At 38.5% G+C, this 26971-nt stretch overlaps 1 protein-coding gene across 20 annotated transcripts in view; it reads left to right on the forward strand.

The window, feature by feature from the left end:
- The window catches only part of MAPK10 (mitogen-activated protein kinase 10), a 146489-nt gene that overhangs the window by 108943 nt on the left and 10575 nt on the right, over positions 1–26971 (forward strand). For all 20 annotated transcript variants that reach the window (XM_072928670.1, XM_002189264.6, XM_030271829.4 and 17 more), the window contains 4 exons: positions 11314–11496; positions 14006–14130; positions 23471–23534; positions 24038–24115. In XM_072928670.1, coding sequence (XP_072784771.1) covers positions 11314–11496; positions 14006–14130; positions 23471–23534; positions 24038–24115 — 450 coding nt within the window. The remainder of the gene's footprint in view (positions 1–11313; positions 11497–14005; positions 14131–23470; positions 23535–24037; positions 24116–26971) is intronic.

Genomic DNA, 26971 nt, shown 5'->3' on the forward strand with positions numbered 1-26971 from the left:
AACCCTTTCCCTTCCAGCCCCCTCCCACTAGTGCTGACATACCTCTGTTCTGTACCTAAAGAACTGGGTTAAGTCCCACTGCAAAATCCCTGCAAACCAAAATGTCAACAAACCATTACTGCCTCTCAGCAAAAGCCTTAGGTGAAAACCACAGTAAGTACAGCACGAGGAGATGGAAAACAACATCCCACACAGTTCATGAGCATCACTTTCTGTGACCACAGTTTTGTTATTATGAATGTCTCTTTATTAATTTGGTGGTGTGTGTTTGGGAGGGGCATGTTGTACAAATGAGGAGGGTTTTTAAAGGTGATAGAAGGGTAAGCACAAGTCACTGCTTACCTCAGGGAGAGATGTTAGATGTTCTGCATTTCACATGCATTTCTGCATCTCTGTGATACTCAGACATAAATCATAGAAATACTTACTTGTTACAGACTCACTAAATTGCTTATTTGCTTTGTGCAGTTGCTCTTCAAGTGGTATTAAAGTATAAAAGTAGGAAATGGTTTCAATTTGGGCACAACTTCTTCCCAAAACTAAAATCATCACTTGGTGGTAGTTTAATGACTCAGAAGTCTGGATGTTCCTTGGGAAATTGTTGTAATGGACTTATATCTGCCATCTTTTATTTAAGTACATGGAACTATTATGTGAAAGCAGAATATATTCTTGACATCAACAAGAAGTGATTTACAGATAAACACACTAAATCAGTGGACAAGCAGACTGAGAATATATTTGTTTGCCTTAGAGACCATTCTACACTCAGGTCTGAGGCAGCCATATTTCTTATTTTGTTCCATTTTCTTATTTTGTTTCTTACTTTAGTATTTATCAGATTGTGGAACACTTGTGTGTAACAATAACTGAGATCAGTACGTGCTTGATCTAACTCCAGTCTTTTACTGCCCATAGGATCATGAATATGAGAAATGGATATGGCCCATGTACGAGTTTCCCTTCTATTTTAAATTTTGTACTTAGATGACAGAGAAGTTTCCAGAAGTTAATTTTTATGTAACTTCCTCTGTGTAGTTGTGCATGTACACTTGTGTGTGTGTATGCACATACTTACCAGCTCACTTCAGCACTTCTGACCTCATTTGCATTTTAAAGGGCTCAATATTTTGATCAAAATGTGGAAAAAGTATCATCTGAAGACCATTAAAGAAATGAAAGTCAGTAATTATATCATTAATATTTTCACAGCCTTGCCTAGTAAGATTCTAACTTGTGCTTTGTCCAAAATGCTGGGTGAGCATATCCATAGTGAAATGAGCAATACACTTTCCTTGTGTCATTGTATGATCTGGAGCACATCTCCTCTGCCTATGTGAAAGTAAACATTTCCCTTCTGTGTATTAATGGAAATCATTAGCATCGATTTGTGCTCCAGATCTGCTGTGCTTCTGTTTCCTGTCAATGTGGAGTCAAACATTTGAGCATCCCTCAGTGATGTAGTCATAACTGGTTTTATGTTCATAGACCTACATTTTATAAGCTAACATTTAAAGATAACCCCAAATAAGTCAAAAAAGAATATGTCTTAAATAGCACTTCAAAAACTGGTTTCTTTGACACAGCTGCAAGCTTGTTAAAAAGAACTTGCACAAAGCCTCTATAATTAAAGCATTGTGTGCCATCTATTATTGCAATAACTCCACAGAAATTTTCATTACCAGCTGCTTATTTCTTTGGCATTGGCCTGTAATTGAGTTCATGTTCTTCATCTTTATTTATGATACATTGCTAAACTTGCTCTATGTTTTCTGTACCTCTCTCCTTTTCTTCTGCTGTTCCATGGCTGCCTATTCCATGGAGCGAGAATGATACCATTGCTTTCTTTCAGGCTGCTCCTCAAAGCCACCTCATCTCCAAATCCATCCCCCACACCCCTTCCCTGCTGCTGAGCAGCCACGAGCAGGGGTTCAGCACTTCTGGCTCCCCTGCCCATCTGTGCAGCTGAAAGCTGCAGTTGGGAAGCTGCAAGCTCCAACCCAGCCTGCTGAGATCCAGGACCTCGTGCCATCCTCTGCCTTAAACCTTCACACAAAATGCTTAGTATTGCTGTAAAAAAGATTATTTCTTCAGACGAGTGATGGAGTTGGGCAGCTGGATTAATTCCATCAGCAGGGAATCTGAGCTCTCAGAGCTTGAGGGCAGCATACTTAAGGATGTCTTTAAGTGCAGGAGCAAGAGTAATTAAACATCCATTTCTTTAAAAAAGTTTCTTCTTTAACATAAAATGGCTTAAGCCTGGCAGTGTACCAGAATTTGCTATCAGCAGTTTTTTTCTTAACAGTCAGTGTTTCATTTCACATCCACACTGTGATTTGAAGAGTATTTAATAGTAATTTGTGTCAAATTTTATGCATAAATAGCCATGAAAAGCATTTTTGAAGCTAAAAGATTGAATATTCATGAGAAATTTGCTGTCAGTCATATATTTGACAGCAAAATTTACTATTTGCCATTTTCCAGTGGTTAAGGAGTGTAGGTCATTTGATGCTGTTACTGTTTACACAGCTAAATAGTCCATTCAGCTAGCTTCAAAAATTTCAGTAGGAAAATTCAGAAGCAGAAAAGCAGAAAATGCCTCTGAGTAAATGCAGAGTGGAGTGCTTAGCTAAGCTGCTGCTTTGTCCTACTCCTGTAATCCATCTGAATTCACTGAAATCACTGGAGTGAAACTGAGAACAGAACCCACCTCTATTCTCTTTTAAACTCCCAGTTGTGAAGAATGATTGAGAGTGTCCAAAATCTCATGGTCTTTACTGATCCTTGAAATTTTACTATTTCTCCATCATTTTTGATGCATGTGATGCACTTAATTGTGTGCTACAGCTTTTTCTTTTTTTTTCCTTTTTTTTTTTTATTTCGTATGAAAACTTAATTTCAATATTGACAGCCGTAGTTCTACTTTCAAAAAGCAATCAGCATGAAGCTTGCACCTAATTGTGCCTCGAGCAAGGACATGGTGTGTTGTGTTGCATCAGGAACAATGGGATAAGCTGGCTGTATCTGAGTCTGACTCTTGTTCCATGTGTTCTCCTCAAGATTTTATAAGGACGACTGTTAACCTTTTCTCATTGCTGCATGGATGATCTGGAGGTGTGAAGAAGGTACCTTATTCCTCTGGTGAGCTGTGAAAGTGTAGTTACACATTTTTTTTAGCTGCTGCAGGCATTTTGGTCAGACAAGGATGAATGTGCCTTTAAATCCTGTACTTGGACAAGCTCAGGGAGACAAGTATATATTCAGCAGAGAGATGTGATGTCAGTTGCTCTTACTACATGTCTTATTCTACCTTATTCTACAGCTGAAATCATACCATGCATGCTATAGGGATTGGAGTATAAAGGGATTGCAGGCTCTTGTGCTCTGTGGAAAGTGTCCTTAAATATGTGCCAGCTCTGTCCTGCTCCCTTGTCTCTTAGAGCAGTTTCCCAAGGGGTCCTATTGTTCAAGACTCCTTGAACAGCTGGAACTTTGCTTTCCAAAAATTCAGGGTCCTGACTTTACTCTTCACCTGATCCCTCAGGACTGCAAACTCCACCAGTGCGGGATCGCTGCAGCCCCGGCAGCCTTCAGTGGACTTTAGTCCTGGGCTCAATGATCCTAGAGGTCTTTTCCAACCTAAACACTTCTATGGCTATATGAAATTTCTCCCCAAAGTTGTTACGCATCAGTCATATCAGAGGTCTTGAAATCTTCAGCCAGTGCCAGTTGTGGCAGCAGATGTGTTTGTAGAGGAAGTTCTCCAGCCAGCAACAGATTTGATGAGTTTACACTTCAGCTGAGCTGCTGAAAAATGCTGGGCAGAACTTCAAAGCCATATTGTGGAATTCAGAAGACAAACAGGGCCTTTTTGAGCTCAGGAAGGAGAGCTGAATTTTAGAAGATAACCAACATCATTAAAGAGTCTCACAGAGTTGAAACTCCTTCACACCTTGAGCTGAGACTCAGTGCTCAGAAAGTGAAGAACATGACCAGTGTGAGATGAAGAAAATAGACTGAAATACATGTAAGCCATCAATACTCTTGAGGAATCTCTTTTTTAAAATTCACACTTCTGGCCATTTCATTTCAACAAAAACAAATCTATGTTTTTCAAGACTCATGTTCTGAAACAATAGTTTCACCTTTTGATAGATTCCTTCCAGGCATAGAGTTAATTTACTTACAAGCTTCACATCAAATTGATCTGCATTGCTGGTGAAATACAGAGCAGAAAAATTAGTGTAACTTCTGAAAATACTTTTTAATATACATATTTTGCCTAATAACTTTGTTTAGGTTCCATAAACAAATGCTGCTATATTGAATCTGAATGATCTATAAAGTCCAGCAGTATCTGTACACAAGTCATTTTAGCATAGGCCATAATCTTTTTTTAAAAGATGGGTTTGTACTTTCTAGGATTAGTAGCAAAATTATTTTCTCAGGCAGCAGAGAAGATCTCAATAACTGCCCTAGAACTTTCTCTTTTTTATGCAGAAAATTCAGGGTCTGTTCTGAAAACGGAGAAGAGGTTGTTGGAAACTGTTCCAGCAGACCTTCTAAGAACTAATTTTTTTGTACCTTTTCTTTGTCAGGAAATCTGAACTGATGGAAAAAGACATAGAGCCTGCAGAAATTTTGCACAGGAGTATACTGTGGTCTTACCTGTTAAAACAAGTACAGGTTTAATGGTTACAAGAGTAAGCAAAACAGCATTTTGTGATTTTCAGGGTATCATCAACAGTTAAAAATCATAAACTCCTTAGGAAAAGCAGCTTTATGTATTTGCACAATAAATTAATTCTGCTTTAAATCTGAGATGAGAATTATACTCTATTTGAAAAGTAATTTTTTGGTGTGGTTTTTCTGTGAGCAATAATGCTGAATGAGCAGTGGTTCCATGGAAACAGTACTGTTTGTGGATAAACCACCAAAAAATGAGTGCCCAGGCTGCAAAAATCCACTCCCAGCACTATTAAATGATGAAAGGTTATCCATTGCCTACTTAATTATTTTCAATACAGCAATGTAACTCTTTTAGAAATGTTTGTACTAAACACAAATTGTTTGAACTTTGACAGTGTGCTCACAGCATATAATTTTATCTTGGAAAACCTGCCATCTGTATTAATATACAAGGAAAATGAGAACACTTGCTCCTATCCAATAACACAACTTGGTTCATACATTTTGACTACTGCTCTATTGCATATTTATTATATTTTCTCATGAAGATTTTTTATTTCTCTCTTTATTCAGCCTTTTCTCTTTGCTGACTTTTCATCCTTGGAGTGATGTGTACAGCTTCCACTCCTTGGAAGTCAGAGGAAATGTAGAGAAAGAACTGATGCAAAAAATTCATGAAGTATTAGTGAGCTGAGGGTTGCTGGAGGTGGCTCAGCTGATAGATAGATATAGATATAGACCAATCTATACATGAATATACAGAATGGTGTATGTTGTTGAATATTCTTGAACTTCGAGGCCAATATTTGTCTTTCCTTAAACACTGGGCAATTGAGTAACTGTTAGTTGTTGTAAAAACTCACTCATAAAGGTCAAAAGGAACTTTTGAATAATTACACAAATGAAAACACAGAATGGTTCTGTTCTCTCCCGATTCTGGAAGAGGAGCAACCCTACAGTTTCCAGGATCCTGTTTTCTCTGTTTTGGGCTTGAGGAGTCTTTTCTTGATTTCTTATCTGAGTTGTTGCAGGAACACCTGAGATTCTGAAGCAACCTGAGCTGGTACCAACTACACTGACAGTAAAAACAGAAACATTTTGGGATTGTGCTGTATCACTAAGATCCTACTTCCTATGCTGACTCCTAGGTGGCTTTTATAAACACCTGTAACATGTTTGTGGTGTGACAGCTGTGGATGCTCCATCCCTGGAAGTGCTCAAGGCCAGGCTGTGTAAGCACAGATGAGCAGCAACTGAATGAAATACCAGCCAAAAAATAGTATTTGAAAATTTAAGGAGCCACAGATGGTCATCCAAAATGTTAATGATGGCATCTGCACAATGAACATTGCTATCTCCTAACTCCTGAATGATCAATGGTAATCTTCTTTAATAAGTTATTTGTGCTGCACGTTAGTTTTTGTTAACACCACATTCTGTTATTCCATACAAATAGCAATTATTGTTCTGAACACTGCACAGAATTTTCTGTTGCAGTCTGATTTTTACAAATGCCACATGCTTCTCAAAGTGTTCACCTTGAAACAGAAAATGCTTTATAGTTACTGTCTTGTCAGATGGTAGCATTTTCAATTCCTTTAGTGTGGGCTTTTTTGTAAACTGCGTTGGCATCAATGTGTGAATTGTGGGACTGTGGAAAAAATATGAATGTGACACTGATGTCTCCCACAGTGAAGCTGGCTAGTGTCTTTTTTAGCAGATTTATTTTTAAAAGAAAGGTCCAATTAAAAATTAAAAAAAAAAATTGGCCTATCAACTTTGCAGTTGTTGCCACAATTTGGTGTTGTGAAGAGAACTGCAGAGCTTTTCATAGTACTTATTCTAAATTTGACTAGTTATGAGCACTGAAGTGGAGCACTTAGTTTTTATTGGTGGAATATTCAGATTTAAGGAGAAAACAATTAGCAAGGTGGTTCCCTCAAAATTTTTTGATTGAAAAGAGATGATATTCCCCTGTCTATCTGTTACAAACAAAACATGCTGTGTCTGTTTTGTTTATGTTGTGCCTACCTTAAGAAAAGAAAGATTTTACACATCCTAATTTTAATTATGTCCAGAAGCAACACAAAGAGCAAATCCTGCTCCTGCAGAGCAAAGCTGGTGCAGAAGTGCTGCTGGACAGATGGAGAAAGTGCCAGGCAGGGAAGCAGGATTCCCACCAGCACCACCACTGTCCAGCACAATTCCAACAGTTCTCTCATAAACAGGCATTCTGGCTCAATTACTCGTGCTTCACAGCCCATAGTTGCTTCACAGCCCATAGCTACATCACAGTCCATAGATACTACTCGAGGAGGATTTTAGAAAAAGGCTTCTCTTTCAGGTGAACAAACATGAGAGTTTAAGTTATTTGTATTGCAGTACAACCGAAACATCCCAAGGCAAACAGTAACTCCTCCTGCAAAACCTTGCATTGAACTTAACAAAATACAATTCTTTACTCAAAAAAAGAGGGTGATTTGCACAGACATGTCATGAGAAAGAAAAAGAAAAATTGTTGTGATTTTGAGGCTAGATAGGAAGACAATAATTTGTTGTCTAAATTGTTCTTTTAATTACAAGCTACTATTTTGTACACTGTAGAAATGCTTTTAATATTTTCTGATTGAGACAGAGAAGTATTGTAAATTTTCTCTTATAGCCAAACTCAATTTCCTTATACTTGTATGGAAATTTTCAGGAATTTAATTTATCTGAGGTTTACAACTGAATTAACAAAACACTGGTTTTTAATCCTCATTTTTGAACTATATTGCATCAATGCACACAGAAAAAATGCACACTTTCAGTCTGTGCCTCTAAATAGATAAATTTACTGTGAAATCTGATTTTTTCAAAAGAAACACTTTATTGTTAATTCACAATATTATTTTCCTATTAAATTTTTATGCCTTTGTTTTAGAAAAATATGTCACTTAATCGGCAGTTCAGCTTCATGTTGTTTCCAAATAAGTAACCAAGTATTTAGAAAGCAAAGGGGAACAATCCTTAGGAGAGTATAAAGCTGCAAAGAGAAAAGGTGGTGGGTGAGCTTGAGGCTACCTGAGGTCTCAGTGATAAATCTTCATTCAGAAGATGCTCGTTTTTGATCTATATTCTTAAATCTTTGCTGTATCTCTATGTGGCCACCTTAATGTTACTAAATACTGTATCGTTAGTGCCAGAGGCAAGCTAATAAGTCCAGGTTAGAGCCCTTCTTCTGTCTTAAATCATACAGATGCTGTTGTGAAGAGTTGACACATTTCCTTGATCTTGCTTGGGGCAGTGGACAGCTGAACTGATTCAAATAGCTTTTAAGCAGACATTCCATCATTTTCTAGACCTTTGGGTTGGAATTCTTTCCAACTGTAAATCCTGTCAATCTGTCTAACATTTGCTTAATTTCAAGGGGAAAAAAGGGTCCTCTTTTTTTTTCTTCTTAAGAGATTTTTTGGTTTTTTGTTTATTTGTTTGTTTGTTTGGGTTTTTGGTGGTTTTTTTAGTATCCTGGAAAACTTCCATCAGAGTTCCATGATCACTAACTTTTAGTACTGTTTTTAAATAACATCAATAGTTACAATCTTTAATTGATTCATGTCACCTACTGTAGATTTTGATTCACATTAGGACTGTCCTGTAGTCGTATTTGTTTCCTGCAGAATTGCTGAAGCTAATGCTGACTGGCAGCTTGAGAAAGCTGTTTCTTTGCTTTGATGTGTAGACCTCAGATTTTTTTCCAAGACTTTTTTTTAATCTCATACCATGATAGGTACAACTTCTAATCACCAGGTGCATCAAAGATGCATCACACGTGGTCACTGCATAAAACATTACAGTAAAATGGAGCTGGACCAGCAGAATATAATCCAGTGGTTTTAAGGTGTAGGTAAGGGGAGAACCATTACTAGAGAGAATATGTGTGTGCCCAGCTGACTAAAACATATATCTAACTGCTTTCATTTAGCATGGTTTTGTTATTGCTATTATCAGGACAAAAACAGTCCTGAGTTTGTGTGTCAATTTTTGTGTGTGTGTGTGTACATGTAAATGCATCTAAAGAGCAAATAAATGTATTTTATTTAAGGGGTTTGGCTGTATATGAACAACATAAGTCAGAAAAAAATACAGTAAAGAAGCACAATTACCCATTCAGATCATTCATTACTCAAAACCAGTCCCTGAGGTTGCTGTGACATAAAGCCTGACCTTTTGGCTCTTGGTAAGAGCAGGGCTGTAAAAGGTCCAGTGCTATCCTGCAAATCAAGTCCAGTCAAGGAGCAGAACATGGTGACTCTGCCAGTTCCGTTGCCTTTGGCTCTGGTTTTTGCACTGGTGACTCCATCTCAAAATGTCCCAGTTGTGGGTGGTAGCCTGCTTGTTTTTTCTTAGTGAGAGCCTTTCTGTCAGCTTAGAAGGAATGTGTGCAGTGGGAGCTGATCTCTCTGTGTATTTTCCTTCTCCCTTCTCCATCATCACTGACAGTGGTTCGCATCATGTTAGCCTTTCTCTGAGAACTTCTTGTACCCCTTTTCCCTTATTGCTCATATCTAGGGCATCTTTCAAGATGTTCCCTCTCAGTGTGTCCAAGTCCCATATAATTCTGTGATCCCAAAGATCAGTTTTTCCTTGGCCTTTATTAAATGCCTGGGAGATGGTTCACCTGCTCTGTACACGGGTGGTCTCCTTTGAAGCAAGTCCTGTGTTTGGCCCTCCCTGGTTATCTAACACTTCACTCAACATAGAAAGGTAATGCTTCCAGTGATGATTTTAGAACTTGGCTCTCTCACCCATTTAGCTTCTCTTGGCACAGCTAACAGCCTCTTCATTGCTGTACTCTCTCTTCTTCTCTGCAAAGCATTTACACACTCTGTATTCCCAAGTTCCTCAGAGACCTGCTTCTGAAGCAGTTCAGCTAGCAGTCACTGAGGTATCTTGACTTGAACTCAAGTTTAAAATGTCAAACCACTTAATTTTCTAATGAAATATTTAATGAAATATTCAGACTACTCTTTGAGCAGATGTAGTCTTAGATAACTTTACTGTTGCTGTAATTGTTCAGTTTTCTGTTGATAAAAAAAGTATTTTTCATGGACAACACAAGATAAGCTACATACAACCTACAGAGGGTGTGTGTGGGAGGGGCTTTTCTACATAAATCTTCATGTTAGTTTAAAAAATAAGAGGTATTCAGAAAAATCTTTTCAGACTGCTGCTATTTCTAGCAACCTTTTTCAGCTGAAAATAAAACCATTTAAAAGACTGCTTTGGAATTCTTAAAGCATATGTTTAAATGATTTTCATTCATTTAAACATTTTTGATTAGTAAACCTGCAATTTTAAAACAAATTATTAGCTTTTTTTTTGTTCAAATAAGATAGTTAAGGTAAATACAAATTTAGTCTGTCTTTACTTTCCAAGATACATGAAAAGACTGTTTTCATTTTTCTAAAATAATTTTTAAAAACAGAAATTGCTACTGCAATTTTTTGGCCTATTTTTTTTCTGTTATCTTTCTTAATATTTTGAGAATTCCTCCACACTTATGATACTGATGAAAATAATAAGAGAATACTTTTAAGAAAAGAAATGTTTGTGCTGAAATGCTTTGAATCTTTGTATTTTAAAAGTCTTTTCTTTCTAGTGTGCTCTTAGCAAATCTCCCTTCATCGTACTTCCTAATATCAAGGTACCCATGGCTGCATGTAATCCTTTTTTTTTTTCCCTTGTAGTCATCAGGTTCTTAGCTCTGTGAATTAGTGTGATGTACAGATGTTACTGATAATTTGCTTTTTGGTTAGCACAGTCAGTCTTCTTCTGAATGTGGCTGAAAGAGCTACATAACACCCATCAGGTGCCTAAATGTTAGCACAAGAAAACTAAAATATTAACACCTCAACAGATAGAAAGCTCAGTATGAAATGCCTGTAATACACTTTCTTTTTAGTCATTAGGGCCTGTTTCCCATTAGCCAGTATCAGATTAGCAATGTAGCTGTCACTTTTTCAGTTAAAGAGAAACATCTGTCTACACCTGTGCATAATTTGTTAACAGAAAATTAATTCCAGTACATTCTTATAAAATCAAACAAATTGTTTTTGAGGGGTTGCTGTTTGGCTAGTATTGGAAAAATTAGCATCAATGAAGTTATTGGAGAGAGTAAAGTGCAAAGCAGATGAGTGGAAGAAGTTTTTTGTCCTGTGCAGAACTTCTTTAAGCCAGCTGGGTCTCCCTCTCCACAGACTGAATAGGGAGGCAGGTGCACAAGCTGATGCACTGACAATTATCTGCATGTAAGAAACGGCAGTGCAAGTCACTGGATTTTAAGTTTAAAAAAAAAATGGTAACAAGCATTGACCCAGGGAGAAGAATCTGTGTGTTGTTCTGTGGTGGTCATGGTTTTAGAACTGCACAATTTCCTGCAGCTGTGTGAGTTGTGTGTGAGAGTTTTTCCCTTTGCAGACTGTTGGACCTGGAGGAATAGTGAGACGAGAAGGAAAGATAGTGACTGCAAAGATGTTATGAAGGGAGTTAAATAACTCTGAGAATTCTCAAAGAACACAAGCAGAAATGTCAGGAGGCTACATGGGGGCTTGCATTTTGTTTCCCTTAACTAATGGTGTTCAGATATTGATCAGTGGAATAAAGTTATTGAGCAGCTGGGAACACCCTGTCCAGAATTCATGAAGAAGCTGCAGCCAACAGTACGGAACTATGTTGAGAACAGACCCAAGTATGCTGGCCTCACTTTCCCCAAACTTTTTCCAGACTCTCTCTTCCCAGCAGACTCGGAACACAACAAACTCAAAGGTATGTCTGACAAAGGGACATGGTTCATGTGCAACAGCTGCAGTGGAATTAAGCCTTTTCCAATTTTTCTTCTCTCTAGTTGCACTCCATTTAATGCACTTAGCTGCAGACCAGTGATTGCATGGGTTTTGTTCAGCTGAGAGGCAGGCTTTGGAAATGGTTTTTGGAGATCCTGGTGCTTGAGCAGCCAAGGGAACATAATCACTGATGCACTGAGAATATTCCCATGGTGTTCCATGTGATGATCCTGTGCCACAAGGAATTGAGGTGTTCCTTTGTCGCTGTCGAGGCAGGACGGGAATGAGAAGACTGACCAGAAAGCTGTGAGAGTAAAATTCCAATTTATTCAAAATACATTGCTCTTTTATACAGAGCTTCGTGAGGACCAACTCCATTGGTTCTGAAGTGAAAACAACCCACACCATTGGCACAAAGTGCTTGACGCACAGTGATAGAACTTAACTATAAATAATGTGAAAAACAAGAGAGATAAAGAATTATTTACATTCTTCTCCAGCTCCTTCCCAGGCTTCTGCCTGGCTAGAAACTCTAGTTTCTCTCTTTGACTGAATCTGAGTCCCACATGCCTTTATTCTTATTCTTGAACTTGTAACACAAAGGAACAATGGAACTTCCATTGGGAGATCTCAGCGCTTGCACTGGCTTTTTTTTAGGTAAAAAATACCAGTTCAGCCAAATGCCTGCCTCATAGCTCTACCTTTACTAGAAAATACAAATATATTATCAACATCAGCCAAAATTAAGTAGCCAAGGATTAATATCCACTGGGGTGGATTTCTTTTTTTGAAAAATCCTGTGGGCCACTTAAGATATGTGAAGTAGAAAATTAACTTAATTGCAGTGTGATTAGATATCCCCCTGTAGAAGAAAAATTGCCATGATTTTAATAATGTATTGAAGTATTTTTTCACTTGAATGGGGCATTGACCTTCAATGGGAAAGAGTGATTATTGGGTGCTTAGTACGCAGCCCTGGAGCCCCTGCAGACCTGTGCTGTACTGGCTCTGCACCACTCCAGTCCTTGGAGCCACCCACCACAGTGGCATTTAGTGTTTTTCAATTGCTTACAATTTGCATGTCATTACATGACCCAGAATTTTCTTCCAGTTAACAACTGCTTCATAGCCAAGCTGCTGTCCTGGCTCTGGGAGTAAAGGGAAAGGTCTGGGCAGATGCTTTCGGATACACAGAATTTTATACTCCTACCACAACACAAATGAATAATGGAATTTTCCTACATTTGCAGCTAAAGAATAAAAATTACTGTCAAACAGTGCTGTTATCCTTTGGGTACAGAGAGCAGATACATTTGAGCATCCTGAATGCCAGTTATGAAGATACAGCCACGAAGCAAAAATTCAGGAATCCCTACTTCTGCAGCCTTGTATCATCCCATGCCCTGCCTAAATATTTCACCATAATGTAATGTTAGTGGTTTAATTAGACACTCACCCATGTATGATGAGATACCTAATAATATCTTTGCACTTGCTGCTCTTTGCAGCTTTTTTCCCTTTGATTGTCTTTTTCATTTACACAGCAAATAATTCTGAGCATCCGAGATCTTAGAACACTATATGGTTAATAATAACAATAATAACAGAAATATATGTTGTTACAATTTTTTCATGTGGGTTAAGATGTTATTATATTTTTTACAAACTCCAACTAGGAAAAATCCATTTGGGTAATATAAAGCTGAGTTTGTGGCTTTGTTGTGGCATTGTTTGCCTGATAGGCACAATGGAATATATTATCAGGTAAAATAAATCAATGCTGCAATGTAAAATTCAATGTTTGTATGTATATATATATATAGATGTATATATATCTATATATATGTGTGTATATGCAGTGCAGGATTATGTGCCCCACTGATTTAAATTTCATTATGCAGAACAAACAAGACTCAAGCAGTTCCAAACACTTCCATACCACAAGGGTACAGATTTGAAATTATTGCTTCTAAGGGGATGCCTTAAGATTAGTCTAATCTCTATACCTCATTAAAATGTTTCATGCTTCACAGCAGGTTAGGTGAGAAACTTTAAAACATCCAGAGAAGTGCGGAGGTTTTTCTGTGCCAGTCTAAGAGTGCCTGTAAGTTTCAGGCTTTGATTTAGTAATGCCATGCCTTTAGATTTCTTTATGTGAACTTTTGTATTTGGATCCTGGTAATAATCACAGATATATCAAGCATGGGATATTATTCATCCCTCTGTGTGGAATCTGCACATATGTAAAATGTTACTAAATCTTGTTAGGGAGCTTATGGTGTCAGCCCTGATTTTGGCATCTTTCTAATGAATCAGACCTAAAATGATTACTGAAGAGCTCTTGCTATGAGGAGGCAAGGGAGCAGAAGTACACACACGACCAATTCCTCAAAGGGTTGTGCCACTGCTATTTTCCTACCCCTACTAATCCTCCTCTGGAGGCAGAGGTTGTTTTGTACTAACGCTGTGTTTGTCTGCTTCCCTTGTTCCAGCCAGCCAAGCCAGGGACCTCTTATCAAAGATGCTGGTCATTGATCCGGCCAAGAGGATATCAGTAGATGAAGCCTTACAGCATCCATACATTAATGTCTGGTACGACCCAGCAGAGGTGGAGGCGGTAAGTGAGGCAGCACTCCTCCCTTCAGAATGCCAAGCACAAATGGGATTCAGGGATTCCTGCTGCTTTACAGCAGCAGGATAATGAGCATGCTGGGAAGAAACAATGCTGCGACAGCAGTGGTCTGGGGATTGATGTGAAATGACATCTGTAGGGACAGAATATCTCTCTATTAGATTAACTGATAATAGTTGGGAGGAACAAAAACACCTCAAGAATATGAAGCCATTTTCTGCTTTCTTCTAGAAAGGATTTTGAATCCACTAGCTCACCTTTTTAGCTATAGAAATTAATCTGGCAAAAGATACTATCTTTCTTTCCAAACCTTTCCATGTGGAAGACAGCAAACACCACTTTTTATGTCTGTGTTGAAAGATATATGTAAAGAGGAGGAGAATTAAGCAAAAAAATAATTGGGATTCTGAAAAAAATCCTGAAGTCAGAATTCAGAAAAAGCTTAGCAGGACATAACTTTTTTCCACAAAATGAAAGAGGGGCTCAGGTGTTTTCCTGGGCTATGGTTTAATGCACAGTATCATGTATACACTGTGTAGGAACAGAAATGGATTTTTTCTTCTAATCCTGTCAAGCCCCATGTAAGCCTTGGTGAGGCTGGTGTTAACAGGGATAAGTGTAATCTGTCAGCACTTCAGTGACATGGTATAAAAGGTATGGTATAATGGGTATAGGTATAAATTCAGAGAGGTGCCTGTATGAAATATATAATATTAATATATAATATATAATACCCTCTATGAAATATATGAAAACAGGTTTAGAAATCTGATTTAGCCACCATAGGAAATGAAGACCTTGTAAAATTAAATCACTTCTGTTTAGTGATACGCTCCAATTCAGTCTGTGCTCTTGAAAGTGCAGTAAACTTCAAAAGTAAATTGAATGTTCAAACCCCCATGAAATTTCCAGCACATGGGATTTTTTCAGAGGATGTTATTTAGGAGTACTTTATAGGGCTTTATTTTGCCAGTCTCATTTTCAGAGGAAAAGTTAAATTGGAAGACTTTCTTTTCACAATGAAATTATAAATTATAAATATCCATCTGTTCATGCTGATACACCTTCAGTGGTTAGCTATAAGTAATTTACTAATAATTTTCTGGAGGAAAAAAACCCCAAAACTATTTGTAGAATATTGGTGGTTTTCTGTTCTTGCTCAGAAGGGTTTTCTAAAGCAAGTACTCCACTGAGATATCTGCCCTTTTACAACTGCAGAAGAGTTAGGATCAAATTCAGTAAATATTTCCTAATGCCATGGGCAATGGGGAAATTACTAATCTCGTATTTTTGTTGGATCTTACCAAATTGATAGCAGGCTTAGAATTTAAAAGACTTCTAAAAACATCCAACAAATTAGCTGTTGGAGAGGTAGATACTTTTGCTTATTCACCTAATAATCTGACTCTGTAAATTTGACTTTACTGAACAAAACCACAGTAGTTATAATAGGGTACAACTGAACAAAATATAGTATTTGAATGACATTTCAAAGCCTAAGAATGGCCATGTGGCTCGTTAATGTTGAATTTGCAGCATGATGAGACTCTATAAGGCAACCCTGCTCTTTCACAGACTGCCCTACAAATGTGCAGCCAGGGAACCTGACATGAAAGCAATGGGAAAATTAGTGACAGAGTTGTGCTTGGTCACTTGCATAATGCTTAACTTCCCACTATTTTTCCTGGTTCCCCCACTGGGATTTAGAAGCCTGCAGCGTGTTGCATCTGCCCATGTTCACTGCACTCTTTTTTTTTTTTTTTGTAATACCTGATAAGCACTTTTCCACAGAAGTCTTTCATCATGTAGCTAAAGGTTTGGTAGTGGGATGTTTTAGGATTTTTTAAAGTTCTCCTCCCATATTGTGATATGAGACAGAATTCCTCCCACTATCAGTAATCCTGTACAGTAGGGATAACAGAAATTAAGATACAATGATATTAAACAAGATGATATTTTCAGCCAGTATAGCACTGGAGAGGGGGGAATTAGGTAACTTCTGCTATCTAGTTAGATTCCTCCTTCTCCCCAGTAAATGTCTTCATCAAAAGCAGCCAGGCATCTGTACAGAGTCCATTTCATTCAGGAGCATGAGAGGACAGGTAACTGAAAGCATTTAATGTGACAGGAATTTTGAAGTGAGCTGTTGCAGCATTTTTAAATGTCAGCATGTGCTGGAGTAGACAATGCAGAGCACTGAAGCCAGCTCAGGGAATAAGCAGAGAATTCGGTGTCAAAGTTTAACCTGGAGGTAACAACCCTCAGTGTCTGCTCAGATTTACAGCATTATAAATGTGAGGGAAACAGATAAAACAGCCCTTCCCAGTTAAAAAGCAGACTAGTGAGACAGGTACAGTCTCTTTTTATAAGTCTATTATAAGTTTATGGTCTTTCAGAGACTGTGTGAAGGAAATAAAACTATTATATCTTGTTCTAATGTTTCTAATGTTTGCCAGTCTTGGCAAACACCGTGCACAAATGGGAAGTGCTGGGAATGCAATACTCTTTCCCCCACAATGTGTCCCAGCATTAAACTCTTCTGGTGACCCTAAAAGCCAAGTGTGATTCCCTGACCCAGAGAGGAAGATGAGCTGTTATTAGATGTAGGACTTGCTACTCACCAGCCACAGGAGGTTACTCAAACAGTGCTGTGGCTCTCCCACAGAACTTCTGCATGAAATAAACCTCAGCCAAAGCCCTCACTAGCTCTGAAACAGCAACATACAGCTAGAAACAGGCCTTGCACAGCTTTTGAGCTTACCTGTGGATTTTGGATTTACAGGGAATTCTTGTGGCTAACATAGGTAGTTTGCCAGGTTCTTTTAAGTACATGCAGCTTGCCACAGTATCTCGGATGAGAAAGTCACAGTGTGAGGTTCCCCAGAGCATACACCATTGTTCTGAAATTATTTTGAATAGCATTACAGTTAAGATCATTTCTGTGTTCAGCCAATGACACTAATATATGTGTTTTTAAAAAGTAGGAGAACATGCAGAACATGTACAGGAGAACACGTATGGCTCGGGTTGTGTGGAATTCCCAGATGTTGAAATCTGTTATCAATCTTCACACCTAATTTAAATGTAGGAAAACAAAATTTCACAGGGCAAAAGTATTATTTACTAATACTATACAGGAGGTCTACTGTAAAATCAGAATAGGAACTTACAGAACTTACTTCTCTGTTTTATTCTTTAGTTCAAGACTCTCCTAGAAGTTTTGTTTTGTTTTGTTTTGGGTTTTTTTTTTTGCACAACTGTATCAGTTCCACAAATATTATGTTTATTGCTTTTATGTTTATTACTTTGATGTTAGAATATTTAGCTATATAACACCAATTTGGACTATTCTATGAATAAATGACACACATGATACCTATTCTCCCTCCAATTGCTCTGGTTCTGTTTTCTGGAAAGAAGAGGTTTACAATATCTCTTGCGTCTACATGCAGACTATCCTGTTTATTGTAGATAATCTCAGTATCTCCCTGATGACATATTAGCTTCTCTGTTTTCCTGTCTGAAAATTCTGTGCTTGAGACTGTTTTAAATTACCCAGCTGCTTTTTTTTTTTTTTTTTCTTGAAGCTGCTATATATTCTCACCCTTCTTTGAGATGATTTGTGAATAAATCCTGAATCTGGTATTTAATCTTTCATATCTATCCTAATGTTTATACCTATTCACAGGTCACGGGGTTTTATCCCAAAATGATCAAATTGCAAATAAAATGGATTCCTACACATTGCTTTAGCACAGAAAAGTTATTCCTTTTGCTATTGGTATATTCAAAGAAACCATTAATGTCATATTGGATTCCATTTTGGAACCTTTTGAATGTATGTATGATGTCATATTGATTCCTACTTGGGAAAACTTGTTCCATTTCATGGGAACAAATCCAGTAGCAAAATTTGCTGTAGATTATTATGTGACGTTTCTGTTAACTGGTTTCAAAATTTATCTTGAACTTTCCTGTACCTGCAGTTATTGTTTGTTATTTGATATGTGCCATCCATTAGAAGAGAGATTTCTATGACTCAGAAAGATCAGGTGTTAAAAATATTCCTTTCAAGCATTCCTCTATGTCTGACAGTATTTTACAGCAGTGATAGATTTTGTGGGGTTTTATTCACTGTAACTCATACAGCTTTCATTCTTGGTTTTATTTTCATAGGATTTATATTTCACTGGCGTATTTCTGCATCTAGGACCATCCACAGGGGGTTTAGTTGTGAATTATCATTCATTTTTCTGTGCATGCCAATCTGTGTGTTCCCTTCTATTAATGTGATGCTGTTTCCAGTGTTACTAATGAAAAAAACCTTGGTTTATGGTTCTCAGTCTGAGGTCCAGGACAGAAACTGCTGCTGTATTGTCTTAGCCCTATATAGACGATCTATAACTAACTGACCAGCTGTTAAATACAATTTTTAAAAATTAGATGTCAGAATAAAAAAAAAAAATCACTGACCTCTTCTTTTACCTGTGAGTGCTAAACATCCGTTATGATGGAGAAGCACTTTGGAGAGCTCTGTGACCTTGGCAAACACACTTCAAAGAAGGTGTAACCTTCACTGCATGACATAAGCAAGGCTGTCAGGTTGTGCATCTTTTCTGCTCTTCTTTTCTCTTGGTCAGCTCTGTATGTATAGATGTTGTATAGAAAGCCCTCGATGAGTTGCCACATTTTTTAGCACTCGGTTACAGGGCTTGGTTTTCTGCTCAGAGATTGATGGTGTTCATCTGTTGTCTCACAAAAGAAGTGTACAGCTCTGCTTTGTGCACAGGCACAGATACTTCCTCAACAACATCTATCCATTCATAGCTGATTGATTACGGAAGCTGAACACAGCTTCTGCAAAAGTCTTTGTTCATGTCAGTGAGGAGGAGTGGTTAGAGAAGAAAGAGGCATTTTTTTTTCTTATTTTCTTCTTTGAACCAAATCTTTTAATCTTTTTCCGGCTTGCTTGTTGTATCTTCAAGCTGTTCAGTCATCTGCGTGTAGCCCAGTAATCTTGACTCCTGCTGCATGGCATCCTTATGGTCCAGCTGTTCAGAAATAGCTCAGTCTATGATTTCGTTGATGCACATAATGTGTGGAGTTTTCCAAAAGCCTCTGCAGAAAATCCAAGGAACAAATGGGCCCAGAGTCATCTCTTCTTCCATATCCATAGCTGAAATCATCCCTAGCCCACTGTGGAATCCCTTGGCAATACAGAGTGAAATCCCAAGAACTTTCTAATAAAGAGATGCCAGACCTCTAGTGACAAGCACACTGGTGTACTTGGGCTTGCACTGCAAAAATAAATATATGAATGGTGTCAGTAACACAATTTAAGTTGCAGCAAAGCACCAAGGAATTTTTGTATTCACTTGTTCTAAGGACCTAAGCTATTTAACAAGATGTTTAACCTCACACCATTAATGTTTGCATTCTCAGTCCCTCTTTTATGTGCATTATCTTGCTAATTCCATCGCTGCTCCGTTGTGCTGCTCCACAACTGCCCCAGACCCTGCAATTCTGGGAAGAGATGCAGACTCAGGCCTTACTCTGCCAAGCTTTCTAAAAACAGCTCATCCCAAGGTCTCCACTGTGCTGGCACTAGCCCTGCAGAGGCAGGGACAGAGATGGCAGGGTTTGCTTGAGTGTGAGTTCCAGCCCATTTCCCTTGCCTTCTAGCATTGGCATACAAACCGATCTGTTTTCTTTGGGAAAGTGAGAATACATCGGTGTCAACATATGTTTTGGTTTTTTTCTCTAGTGTAAAGCTTCCCCTCTCTGGATATTACAATGGTATTTAACAAATCCAGTAGTCTCTTGCTGTTTATCTGACAACATAAACTCCCCCCTTGTCTTTTGTGTATTTTGCTTTTTTGTTTGTTTTTTTGGTTGGTTTTGTGTAATTGTTTGCCTTTTTTTTTTTTTCCAGAAAGAAACCCCTGTTGGGTTGGTATTTTTTAAATTTTTATTATGTCCAATGAATGTTACATTTAATACAAAAATATTTTGAAAATCAATTTGTAAAATGGAAAAGCCAAGAGCCATTGAAACAACAGGGGGGTGTTTTAGTACCTACAAGAAAAAAATATAATTAATTCCTTTGCTTCTGCATCCAAAAATAAATTATATTCTTCATTAGTGTTGGCAGTGCAACTGCTTGCAAATAAATCTGTTTTGGGGAGAAAATGGCTGCCTTAAACTGAACCTGGATGCTGCCACCCATAGGATTGATCCACACCCTGCCTTGATTTGATACTACTTGAACTCCGTGCTTTTTCTGAGACCTCCAGAATCGCAGAATCAGCTGGGTTGGAAAAGACCTTGGAGATCATCAATCCAACCTATGACCTAATACCACCTTATCAACTAAACCATGGCACCAAGTGCCACACCCAGTCTGTTTTCAGACACCTTAAAAAAGTAAACTATGTAACTCTCATTTAGCATGTGCAGTATGAAGGGTTTATAAGAACGCCTATAACACTGCAGCTGCATACACATGGAAAGTTAATGATTATGAACTCAGTCATTTTCTAAGATGTTTGATTTAGGTAGCAAAGTCAGTTTTAGGCAAAGCTTTGCACCACGACTAAAATCAGGTGCCCAGGAGGGCGTTGGTATGGCAGCTGCTCTGATTGTTCCATTGCTGAGACAATTCTTTCTTATTATCTTTAAAAACCTCCAGACCTCCCTCTAATTTTAGAAATTGGTTTTTTAAAAAGCCACAAAACAAACAAGTTAGTAGAAAAGGGGTGGTCAGCATGTAGGGGATAACAATATATTGATAACAGTGTACTAAGCTTTGTGGTTCTCCTATGAATTAATGAGAATTGTGGGAAGATATATTCTCAAAATAGTTTTGGTATTCTCAGCTCATTTCTGTGCCTTGAATCAATAAAAAGGTGAGGACTCAGGGAATTTTGATGGGAAAGCTTCCCTTCTCCCAGTGTGAAGCACAGGCCTGGCCTCTCAGCAGAGCTCCACTGGACTATGCCCTGCACAGAGTGGTTACATACCCTGCCTCTGTGAAGAGCAGGGATTTATTCATGCTACTGTCTTGCTGCATATTTGTCACCCTTGGCTCCCTCATGCCTGCCAAGAGCCACATCTCATAGCTGTGGGTTCTGCTAACTCACAAGTAAAAAGTCTGCAATGTCAGCGCTGGCAGAGCAGTAGAATGCTGTGCAGGTGCAGCTCCTGGCATCCTGCAGTGTGTGAAGGACAGCTTGGTTGCTCTCCTTTGTTTGGCTCCAGAGAAAAATAGGAGCTCGGTACTGAGTGAGATTATTGTGGGCTCTCTCCCTGGAAAATGCCTTTGTTTCAAGAGTGTATTAATCTACGCAATGATTAGTGACGATTTTCTTGGTGCTTATTAGCTAATTACCCCAGCTTAAGATGTAGCTGAAATAAATTAGAAGATAAATAAGGCAAAGATTCTGTGGTTGTGTGAATTGAGAACAGGTGCATCTGATCACTTGTTCCTTTTGATTATGCAATTTATGTTTGGGAATTAAAGTAGTAAATTAAATATATCCTCTTATTTCTGTCTGGGGAGAAAAACTTGTATTTCTCTTTGAGGTGTAAAAAGAAGCAATTTTACCCCCACCTATGTTTTTTGTAGGCTTTTCCCTGAAGCTTTTAGAAAGCTACTTTCAGGATATTCTTGGTTTGCCTGTTCCCTTTGCACCTGGAAGAGAAGAGGTGGCTCTGTCACTGTGGTTCAGCTGTAGTTCAGCCAAATACCTCCTCTGCTGCTCCTTGGCTTGGCCAGCTTTCTCTGGTAGGAAATGCATGTTCCAGGGCTGGCTAGGTGGCTGAACAGGAGCCCAGCAGGCTCAGCTGGAGGAGTGGAGCTTACTTATCACACCCCACTGATCAGGGGAGAGGATCACCTGTACTCTGGTACATCCAGCTCTCAGACAACACTGTCATCAGGAGCGCAGAATCCCCACAGAGGTTGTGCTGATCTTGGTGGTATCAGGACTCTCTGGAAAGGCGTGAGAAGAGTGTTTATGATGAATAAGAGAACAGCTGCATTGGTCTGGGACTCAGACTCTTACAGGGCTGTGTCTTTGCTGATATAACAAAACCTTGGGTACCCATGCTGAGGTCTGGCACTCACTTTAATTCATGACATGTTTCCTCAGCACCTTCTCAGGTATGAGATTTAGTAATCTATAAATTCATTTAATCCCCTTATCTTCAGCCCTGATACAAATGGCATGCTGGGGAAACATCCCTTGTTTTCAGTGGACTTGTGCAGTTCAGCTATCATGTAATTTTCCATGTCACTGAGCTATTACTTTTTCAGTTGTATTTGTAGCATGCAAATGGCTTAATGGACTGATGGAGTTAGACTCCTGAGAGAAAATTTCTAAATTCTTACTGATTCAGGGAAACAGCTTGGTAAATATGCATTTAATAGGAGGATGTTTTGAAGGGGACACAACGGCAAGCGCCCAAGATGGAAGTCAGAGGAAATACATCTGAGCAAGAAAAATGTTGTGGATCTTGTTTCCATCTTCATTATGTAATCTTTCCTCAGATGCTGGAGCTTCTTGGTAGAAGGAAGGAGGGGAAAGTCTTCTGCCTTCCTTGGCTGCTGTTTTTGGCAGACAGCATCAGGAGAGGCAATGAACATATGACTTAGTTGCCCAATAAAAGCAGGTGTTCAGGCTCCCTGAAATTCTAGGTGCCTGTGTCTCAGTAAATTCCAGTAACACTCAGTTCTCTGATGTTCCCATCAACTAAAAGAAACACAATAAAATAAAAAAAACCCAAAACTTTCTGTCCAAAGTAAAGTTAGATAAAAAAACATACTGTAAATTTTGGCAATTTGGAATATGAATAACTGTCGCAGGGAGACTTAATTAAAAATTAGAGTTATTTTGTAAAGTTTGTATAGCAGCAAATCTAAGAAGAAAATTAAAAATTAATATGTTAATGTTACTACTAATTAATCAAGACTGATATTTGTTTGGTATTTTGACAATACCTCTCTGCTGGTACAAATAATTTAGGTGTGGAGTTTCAGGGCTCAGTACAAGCACAATGATGTTATTGATGTGGGTTTTATTTCAACTGCAGCTATGCTTCCTTTTTAAGAAATGAAAACAGAGAAGTATGTTGATTTCTTCTACAAAAAGAGTTGACTTCCAGAAGTGTTAATCTCCTTAATATTCAAATGTGTTTCAGATGTTTTTGCATGTACAGGATGGATTGCAAAAAGAGAGAGGAGAAATTATCTTTAATTAAGTAATTAGTCCTGATTGTTTACAGTATAATTGACAATTGACTAAACAGCTGTGTTTCTTTCCTGCAGCCTCCTCCTCAGATATATGATAAACAGCTGGATGAAAGGGAACATACAATCGAGGAATGGAAAGGTAATTGCAGTTTAGAATTAACATGGGAAGGGGTCTTTTAGTGACAAAATAGCAAAAACAGCAAAAATATGGAAACTGTTCTGAGGGCTATCATTATCTACATAGGTTAATGTTAACTCAGGAGGTGTGGATTCCAGTGCTTCACTGAAATCCAGGGATATCATCTAGAGAGAAGAATACTGTTCAGCAAGGCAACGCATCAGAATTTTAGCCACAGTAAAAGGTGTTGTGATACTGTGCTGCGGCTCTTCTAGATAAAGCAGCATTAAACAGTTCTCCTGCTCTGGTTGATTCCCATTTGTCTCCATTCATCTCCAAAAAGAGATGAGAGGAGAGGAGGGGAATGAAAGAGAGAGGTCTTAGGTGAGTAGAGCTGTCAGACTTGGGAAGACAAGGCAGGGCAGACTTAGGAAGCTCAGGGCTACAGCACAGTGTGGTAGTTGTTTTGTTCCTGATCACAGGCACTGGCCTCTGTCAGTAACTGTCACAATTCTCTCTTCCAGAACTCATCTACAAAGAAGTAATGAATTCTGAAGAAAAGACTAAAAATGGAGTAGTAAAAGGACAGCCTTCTCCTTCAGGTACTCGGCCCCATTGAATAACCTTGATGTGTTCTGTACTGGCAAAGAGCGAATGGAGATTGCTGAAGGCTTAGGCTACACTTGCGGTTATGCAGGCCAATGAAGAAGTTTTTATGAGATCCAGTGCTTCTAATGGGTTGACCTTTATTAATTGTACTCCAGTGTCATGTTAATAGCATACTTTAAAAATTATCTTCTTGCTATTTAAGAGATAGTTGTGCTGGTACTGTCTTTGGTTACAGATTTTATTCTTCTGAGTGTGGAGGTTTCTCTCACACTAGTATTTTCATACTGCTTATGGATGGATAACTGAACCAATACTTTGCTAATTAAAACAAGAAAAATTGGTGATGCTGACACATTATCTCTTGGACACACAGCACTGCACACGGGACCCCCCACCCCAGCCCCATGTTGTTGTCTGGTACTAATCTGGTAGTCTATCCACTCAGAAGTCTAATCACATTAGAACTGGCTGACAGCACCTGATGACACTTCAGTGAGAAAGGAAAGTTGCCTTTAACCACTGACTCTTAAAGTCCTGTCACAAAAAAAAACCCACAGCTAATTTTTTTCTGAGTAAAATTCACATCAACAGTCTTTTCGCAGAAATGCAAATTGTCACTGCCAGTACACAGAAATACATATTTGTGAAGGTAGTTTCACTGACAAGCTTGAAGTGCCCAGATTTTGAGCACAGTGTTCCAGCAGTATTTATGAGTAAAACTGCCTTTCCTTAAAGTATAATAATTTAACTCCGTGTTCTCTGTATATCTTCAGAGAGAATTTTTTTTCACTCTCATTTTTCACTTGGTGCTGAGCCAAAGTAATGTTAGAACAAGAATGCATCACTAGCAACTGACAGGACAAGGAGAAACATGGCAATAATGAAGGGATTTAATAAAGTGCTGGGTGGTGGTGTTGGAGCACAAGCCCTGCACCTGCATTTTGACATGAATGAAGTAATATATTGGAAATAATCCACTGTGCTCTTGCCAAGTAGCAAAGAACAGAACTTGTAGATTTAATTTACTGAACTAATGGTGCCACCACTGAAAAGAAATCTGGGACCCTAAAAATTATCTGATAAATTCTCATTCTTAAATTTTTATCCCTTGCAGAATTGTGGCTGCAGGTTGATTTATGATCAAGAAACACTGTAGTTGCATGTTTCAGGAATTAACTACCATGGGATTTCTTTATCAATTTCATATTCTGTTTTTTCTATGTGGAAGGTTTTTATTGCTTATCTAAAACATTTTCAAACATACAAAATTGTAATTTTTTACCCAGCATTTATTCTGCTGTTTCCTTTTGACTGTTTTTTGAATGTTAGGCACCAACAAGTTCAGAAAAGATTTCAAACAGCTCTCAGACGAGGCTGTTTCATGAAACAGTAGATTTCCTTTTTCTTCACTTTGTGTGCCTGACTTCAATTTTCAGCTGAATGAAATAATGGAAGAAAGAGGTAAACCACCAGTTTTGAGCAAAAGGAAAACAAGAGAAACTCGTTGGTCGGTGTTGTTGACAAGAATTCAGAAAGCTTTATCAATAATCATGGCAAGCAAGCTGGAGCTTAGTTTTCATGATTACTTGATCAGAGTTTTGGGGGAGACTGCTGAAGCTGACAGCATGAGGGATAATAATTGCTCATTGATAGAGCCACTTAGAGTGCCTGTGTTTCAGGGTGTCAGTCGCTTTTCTGTGAAGAAATGGTTAGTACTACATACCAGCTTGGAAACTGAAGTACCTGCCCCTCATGCTTATGTTCAATGAACAAAATCAACAGCGTAAAAAATTGTTCACAACAGAGGCTACTTCTGCCTGTCCAATAAAATCTGTTTCTGTTATTAGCAAACAGCAGCATTTGAAAAAAAAAAGAAAAAGAAAAAGAAGTTTAATACAAAGCTGTAGATTATTTAGAATTAAACTTAAATTCTGTCTGTATTATCTAACCTCCTCTCACACTCTCCCCTAGTCTTCACTACCCAGCTGTAGTTTTATACATTACATTTTCAACTGTCTTGTCCTTTCTGGGTACAGAATATAGTAAATAACACAGATCTTAGTGCAGCTTATTTTTAGCATTCCCTTTCTAGGTGAAAATGGATATTTTATTCTTTGTTTCCTGCCTTTTTCTTGCTGTCTGATTTGCCATCACCCAGGAACTACTGGACACCTTTGCTAGTAGGACACCTCTTCTGTCATGTGCAGACTCTAAATTAAGCAGCTGATGGACTTGCCAAGGACTGTGACACTTGATAGCAAGAGCTGCTATTTACACAATTTATGAGAAGCTGAACAGATCCCCAATACAGACACTGGGCTTTTTTGGAAACTGCAAAAGCTGAAGTTCTCCTTTCAGTTTTTTACCCCCAAATCTGTGTCACTTCACAGCTGAAGTCTCAGAGGCACTTCCATTGGTGCTTTTTAATAGCGCTTCTCAGGAGCCCTCTCAGGAAGGAATCCCTTTTTAAAGCACACAAGCTGATGTGTGCTTTAAAAGAGAAGCTGTCAAGGCAATAGCAGAGCCAGGAACAGATCCCAGGCGCTGTTTCTCACCTGCTCTAACCTTTAGCACTTTTCCTCAATCCTGCAGCCAGTGAGAAGCTTCCTGCAAAACAGTAACTTTATAAATGGGGCTCCTTTTCTCTTTTGAGTGCACCTCTGTCATATCTGCACTGTCTCACCTGGCACACATCCCTCCAGGAGCAAACTGGTGTAGCACAGCAAATGGAGCATTCCTTACAGAATCACAGGGTTGGAAGAGACCTTTAAGATCATCAAGTCCAACCCATGCCCTCACACCTCAACTAAACCATGGCACTGAGCGCCACATCCAGTCTTTTTTAAAAC

This window comes from Taeniopygia guttata, chromosome 4 (assembly GCF_048771995.1).
Source record: "Taeniopygia guttata chromosome 4, bTaeGut7.mat, whole genome shotgun sequence".
Taxonomy (NCBI): Eukaryota; Metazoa; Chordata; class Aves; order Passeriformes; family Estrildidae; genus Taeniopygia; species Taeniopygia guttata.